The following is a 7,321-nucleotide window of genomic DNA, read 5'->3' as shown; positions in this document are numbered from 1 at the left end:
AAAAAAAAAATACAATTCATATGATTGAATGATGGTCATTTAATCAGGATCTCAAAACATGTCTTTCTCCAGGGAAGAGAAGAAGGAGGAGGAGGAGGAGGAGGAGGAGGAGGGGGGGGAGGAGGAGGAGAAGGAGGAGAAGAAAAAGAAGAAAAAAGAGGAGTAAGACTTGCAATAACATTTTCATACATCCAGCACAATAGTATAGAGGAACGTATGACACTGGATCTGATAATGTATGGGTTACATGAAATGAATAAATCAAACACATTCTAATCTTTTTCCAGGAAGGAAAAGAAAGAAAAAGAAGACATGGAAGAAAAAGAAGAAATGGAAGAAAAAGACATGGAAGAAAAAGAAGAAATGGAAGAAAATGAGGAGAAAGACAAGGAAGAAAAGGATGAAAATGAAAAGAAGGAAAAAGAAGAAATGGAAGAAAAAGAGAAAAAGGAAAAGGAAGAAAAAGAAAAGAAGGAAAAAGAGGAAAAGGCCAAAAAGGAGGCAGAGAAGTGAGTTTGACAATGTCTCACCATTTCAATCTTGCAACATCATCAGTATGCCATTCATCATTTAGGATGGAATCCTAAATTGAGATCTGTGCGCGTAACTCAGACATTCGCTTAAATATTGCGTTGATGTCAATGGGATATTTGTGCAATGAGTCGAGTTATGCTCGTGGATCCCGAGTTAGGATCCCACACTCAATCTTTTTTCCCCCCTGCAGGCCCAAAGAGGTGTTTATCATCAACCCTGCTAGCAGTCTCTACTACAACTGGCTGTTCATCATCTCAGTACCTACTATGTACAACCTGACCATGATCATAGCCAGGTAACCCTACAGTATGTTTGATATGTGTATGCCTGGGGAGGCTGCTGGAGGTAGAGATCAGAGGACAGGCTCATTGTAATGCATGAAATGGAATGAGGAATGGTACACATATTTTCTGTTTCCGATGTCTTCCGATGTCTGCCACCACCAGCCTCCATTGGTGTATGAATATGTGATACACTTTATTTGACCAAAATTGTTTCCACAGATCCTTTTTACCTTCTGTTATAACACCGTTTTATATTGATTGATGATTAACTGCTTTTAGTGTTTGTCCTTTGTTGCGTTTTTATGATGTGTTGTATGTATTGGCTGGTGGTCTTATCTTACATACTGTATTTAATCACGTAACAGGAACACAGTCCAAGGGTGGGTAGATTCCTGCCACACAGTTATATGTATGACAGGGGAGGCTGGTGGAGGTAGAAATCAGAGAACAGGCTCATTGTAATGCATGGAAAGGAATGAGGAATGGTATCAAACATGTGTGAAAAGATACCATTCTTGAATGTGTGTTTGATTCCATTCCATGCATTACAATGAGCCGTCCTCCAATTTCTACTTCCACCAGCCTCCCCTGATGTATGACTATTTGATAACCATACATTGGTTTCTATGGTGAAGGGGAGAACAAGTGGTTGGATCCCCAGGTCAGCCACCTACTGTTTGGCTTCTCCTCTTTCTCTTTCTCCCCTTCTGTTTCCCATCAGTCTGAATAAAACAAACATGATTCTCGTTCTCGAAAATGCCTGTGTCGAAAAATATATCCAGACCTGTCATGTGTTCAATACTCTAATTCACACTACAGAGCTAACCCTAACCCTTTGATACCATTCCCCATTCCATTCCATGCATGAGGAATGAGCCCTCCGATTTTACTTCCACCAGCCTTCCCTTGTGTAAAACCCGTGTGCCCTGTCTCCTCTGATTTCTACCTCCACCAGCCTCCCCTGGTGTAAAACCCCTGTGTGCCCTGTCTCCTCTGATTTCTACCTCCACCAGCCTCCCCTGGTGTAAAAACCCTCTCCCCTGTCTCCTGAGTGCAGGGCCTGCTTCGAGGAGCTACAGCAAGACTACCTATACACCTGGCTGATTCTGGACTATTGCTCTGATGCCATCTACCTGGCTGACGTGGCCTTCAGAACCAGAACAGGTGAGTAGAGTAGATCGTCTTTATTATCTCTGAAGGGCAATTCGCTTTGTAGCAGGCAGTCCATGTGTCATAGACAGATGAAGTCATGTGTCATAGGCAGATAAAATCATATGTCATATGCAGTCATGCAGATACATGATAGACACATCACAAAAAATTACTTCCATAAGCAGTAAATGATAATACATAGGGAAAGACACGGTTATATAGGGAAAGACACTTGCACATGGTATGCAATGCTCCACAGCGCTTTTAATACTGCACCAAACAATACCAGTTACTGTTTAAGGTAATAATAAGGTGTTGTTTGGGTGCAGTATTAAAAGCACTGGGTCGCATTGGTGTACTGTGTACAGGCTTTTTCTTTCTCTATGCAGATCAGTGGAGTCTAGTGGCGGTAGAATGCCATTCCTCATTCAATTCCATGCATTACAATGAGCCCGTCCTCCGAGTTCTACCTCCACCAGCCTCCCCTGGTGCAGATAAATACAAACACAAACAACATGTAGACAAAGAATACTAAAGACAATAAATTGAATACATCCTAAAACACAAACACAAAAACTATAGTTATGGAGCTGATGCAGCGTGGGTAGTTCGCCGAACGATGCTTGTGTGATGAGCTGGCACAGGAACCTAGGTCTTCACACTGATTCAGTCCAACTCAATCCAACCTCAAGCGTTTTCCTTTCCTCCACCTGCAGGGTACCTGGAGCAAGGCCTGCTGGTCAAAGACGAGAAGTTGCTCCTCAATTCTTACCTGGAGAGCTTTCAGTTCCGCCTGGACGCTGTCTCCATGGTGCCCACCGACATCTTCTACCTCTTCCTGGGGATGAGATACCCGGAGATACGCCTCAACAAGCTGCTGAGGATAACCCGGTTGAGTGAGTTCTTCAACCGCACCGAGACCATGACCAACTACCCCAACATCTTCCGCATCTCCATCCTGGTCCTGTACATCATCATCATCGCCCACTGGAATGCCTGTTCCTACTATTCCTTCTCCAAGTACATCGGCTTTGGTGCCGACCCGTGGGTGTACCCCGCTGTGGACAACCCGGAGGAGCCCGAGTTTGGCGATCTCATGAGGAAGTACTCCTTCAGCCTCTACTGGTCGACGCTGAGCCTGACCAACATTGGGGAGACTCCGCCTCCAGAAGTGGACTCTGAGTTCCTCTTCCACACGGTGGACTTCCTGGTCGGGGTGTTCGTCTTTGCCACCATTGTGGGAAACATCGGCTCCATGATCTCCAACATGGGTGCCGTCCAGGCAGAGTTTCAGGCCCGCATTGACAACATCAAGCAGTACATGCAGGTGAGGGACATAGAGTTGGAACCACTAGAGGGAGCACTCCCCTAAATTAACTGTGGTTTTATCATAGAGTTATAACCACTAGAGGGAGCACTCCCCTTACATTACCTGTGATTATATCATAGAGTTATAACCACTAGAGGGAGCACTCCCCTGAAATTACCTGTGATTATATGGGGAGCGCCATGAAGTCAACTTTTTTTCATGCAGGATACAGGTGAGGGAGAGACGACAAAGTCCAACGGTCATTGACAGCCACCAGCTTTTTGCCTCTCAATTTAAATGATAACTTATCCATAAGGACGTTTGTCAATAGCCTATATTCCACAAGGGATATACTGGCCATAGTAAGTAAGTTAGCTATAGAGTATGAATCTGATACAAATCAAGTGGGTCATGGGTTAAAATGGAGGCCCAATGCATATCATATGCCAGGGAATAGTGTGTGCTCACTTTCCAGTGCCTTATTGTGATTTTGTGTATTGACACATGCAAATGGACAATAAAACTATATATATATTGACTTCCTTCTCCCTCAACAGGTGCGAAAGGTTGACAAGGAGCTGGAGGACCGTGTCATCAATTGGTTTGACTACCTGTGGAACAACGGAAAGGCTCAGGACGAGAGGCAGACGCTGAGATACCTCCCCGACAAGCTGAAGGCCGAGCTGGCCATCGCCGTCCACATGGACACCCTCAAGAAAGTCCGCATCTTCGCCGACTGCGAGGAGGGCCTGCTGATCCTGCTGATCCTCAAGCTGCGCCCCCAGGTGTTCAGCCCGGGCGACTTCATCTGCAAGAAGGGCGACATTGGCCGCGAGATGTACATCATCAAGGACGGCAAGCTGGCTGTAGTCGCCGATGATGGGGTCACGCAGTTCTGCGTGCTGAGCGGTGGGAGCTACTTCGGCGAGATCAGCATCCTGAACATCAAGGGGAGTAAGGCGGGAAACCGGCGGACGGCCAACATCCGTAGCGTCGGATACTCTGACCTCTTCTGCCTGTCCAAGGACGACCTGATGGAGTCGCTGACGGAGTACCCAGACGCCAAGGAGATGCTGGAGGACAAGGGCAAGCAGATTCTGATGAAGGACGGCCTGCTGGAGCTGGACCCAGCCAAGATCATGCCCGAGACACAGGAGATTGAGGAGAAGGTCAACCGCATGTACAGCTCCCTGGAGCTGATGCAGATGAAGCTGAAGAAGCTGCTGGCAGACCGCAGCATTGCCCAGAAGGCAATCAGGCAGCGCATCGCCATGATGGAACGCTTGACCGGAGAAGAGGTGGAGGAGGAAGAAGACGAGGAGGAGGAGGGAGAGAAAATGGAAGGGGAGGCAGAAGAGGAGAAAAAGGAGGAGGAGAAGAAGGAGGAGGAGGAGAAGGAAAAGACAGATGAGGAGAAGGAGGAGAAGAAGGATGAGGGGGAAGAGAAAGATGAGGAGAAGAAGTAACCATAGAGTTTTTGTCTCTATAGAATCTTGTTAAAGAGAAAGAGATATCGCTCTAAATGTGACTTGCCTAAAGAAATAAAAACAATGAAAAAAATAAACGAACATGTCAATAATCGTTCTCTCAAACAGAAACTATTTAGATAGAGACGGTGACATTTGAGAAGTTTAGGGTGACGCAAAGAACATAGCAGGAGAATAGTTAACAGTGAAGTTTAAAACAATCAAGGGAAATGACATCAGTGTTCATATTGTTATTAAAATCAAAGTGGAGTGATACTAAGAACACCATATATGCTAACGAACGATAGAGGTCATTACTTGAATAAAAATCTTGGATTAAGTTTGTCTAATGTGTTATGTTCAAAGCCCCATTCCAATGATTGATTTGATCACAGTATAAAACCAGAGATAATTGAACAGAGACTCCAAAGACTGACTTGTATTGCTGACAGCAAATTGGCTGGTGAAGGTAGAACTCGAAGGACGGGCTCATTGTAATGTATGGAATGGAATAAGGAATGATATCAAAAACATGTGTTGGATACCATTCCTCATTCCATTCCATGGAATACAATGAGTCAGTCTTCCGATTTCTACCTCCACCAGCCTCCCCTGGTATAGGCATATGTCCTGAGAACTTGACTTCTAGGATGCAATAGCTGAATAAAAACCACTAGAGGGCATCGGAGACCACATACATATAGCATGAACCCTGTCCAGAAACACCCCCTTGCCCCCTTATCCCTTGACACAAAATGCATCATAATTATTCAAAGGATTGGATGTGAATTCAAGATGGCGGAGATCCCATCTAACCTATCAGGGGGCCTCTACCATTTTGTTTGTGTAGTATACATTTGATCAACTATAGACTTATTGATCATGTAGCAACGTCAAAACCGCTTGTTTCGGTGATGAAGTGTATACTACAACGACTCTGCCCCTTCATGCCTACGCATGTATACTACATTTGTTGATATGTATCCAATGTGATCAGAACCACTGAAGGGGAAGGAGCTAGGGGTTGTTTCAGGACATGGCCATTGAACTCCATCTGACCTCTTGAATATATCCATGTTCTCATGTTCTCTTGTTATCTGGTCCTGTCAGATCTACTGGAGTGCTTAAGGGGTTTATTTGGAATTAAGCCATTGGGTCCTCTACTCCTCCCGTTCTCCTCCCTCGCTTCCTTCTCAAAACACATTGGAGGAGAAAATATAAGGTTCCTCCCATTGGATGTTCTCCTCCAATGTTGTGGATGTTCTCCTTTTTGAGAAGGAAGCGAGGAGAGCGTGCATGAGGAATAAAGGGACGGGACCACTGTCATCACTTCCTGATGAAAGAAGGCGGAGCCTCAGACAAGCCAACCCCTTAGCAGGTTATGATTACCTCACCTGGGGGAGAATGTTTCACGGCCAAACATCCACAGGCTTTGTTAACAAAGCATTCATTCAGTAGCAGAATATTCTAACTAGCCTCTGGTCAGTGAACCGAAGTAGGTTACACAGTTTTCCCCTGGCAAAAGGATAACATTTTGTCATTCTGTGCGTTTACATTCATGATAAGACTCAAAATACTACACAAATGTGAACCCTCCCCCCTTCCCGATATGAACTGATTGAAAAATATATTGAGGTGTAAATAACTATACAACTTTGGGACAGTTGTAAGTTCCAAAACTTTTGGAACTTCCACCCAACAGTGGAATTGGCTTCTTGGCGCTTGTCCGAAGGAGAAAGACGCAGACATGATGATGCAGACAGACACCAGGACAGGTACGTTTGTTGACTTCACTATGGCAGTGCTACAGTACTTGACAGGGTTTGAACCTGGGTCTCTCATTCCCTAAAACACTTTCTCAGCCTGGCCAGCTAAAGCCTAGGCATTATGGGTTGAATGTTAGCTGATGACTACTGTCACGATTTGACGTTGTGTGTGTGCGCGTGTGCGTGCGTGCGTGCGTGCGTGTGTGTGTGTGTGTGTGTAAAAAGTGCTGCTGTAGCTGAGAGTGTGTGTGTGTGTGTGTGTGTGTGTGTGTGTGTGTGTGTGTGTGTGTGTGTGTGTGTGTGTGTGTGTGTGTGTGTGTGTGTGTGTGTGTGTGTGTGTGTGTGCGCGCGCTCTCAGCTATAGTGGCACTTTTAGCCCAACTCTGTGGTTGATTCAGCTGTTTTAGCGTTAGCTGCTAACTCTGCAGATCAATTGCTCCTTGGCCTATTACTCATACAGGCCCTATTAGCATCTGCTATTAGCATCTGCTCATCAATACTATCGATCAGGTCCGCCACCAAGACACATTGGGGAACAGAGGAGATGTGGGGAAGGAGGGAGGGAGGGAGGAGGGAGAGATACAGAGGGGAGGAGAGAATGCTTAATCTAAGAAAACGGCAGAGTTGTAGGATGCTTTTGTAAGAAAAGATGCAGGGATTCATAGCAGTTTGAACCCAAGGTATCGCCGAGCCAGATAGCATCCTCCTCTATACAGGTCAATGGACAGATAGTCAGAGACTTTGTCATGTATCGAAATAAAAATACTAAATTACTAGTTTGTAATTTAAAGTCATCCAATTGTCTTCTTT

General features: G+C 45.3%; 1 protein-coding gene across 1 annotated transcript; it reads left to right on the top strand.

Annotated features, from left to right (window-relative positions):
- Positions 1–731: 731 nt before the first annotated feature.
- On the top strand, positions 732–4,745 carry LOC310821005 (cyclic nucleotide-gated channel alpha-1-like; the record flags this gene model as incomplete). The annotated part of the gene is made up of 4 exons (XM_083692849.1): positions 732–829; positions 1,876–1,982; positions 2,687–3,297; positions 3,837–4,745. Exons 1-4 carry the CDS (start codon positions 801–803, stop codon positions 4,743–4,745), a joined length of 1,656 nt encoding a protein of 551 aa, XP_083548975.1. The 5' UTR covers positions 732–800.
- Between the last annotated feature and the right edge of the window lie 2,576 nt (positions 4,746–7,321).

Source organism: Argentina silus, assembly GCF_951799395.1.
Source record: "Argentina silus genome assembly, chromosome: 21".
Classification (NCBI taxonomy): domain Eukaryota; kingdom Metazoa; phylum Chordata; class Actinopteri; order Argentiniformes; family Argentinidae; genus Argentina; species Argentina silus.
Note: the sequence above shows the minus strand (reverse complement) of the source record. Positions and strands in the feature narration are given on the sequence as shown.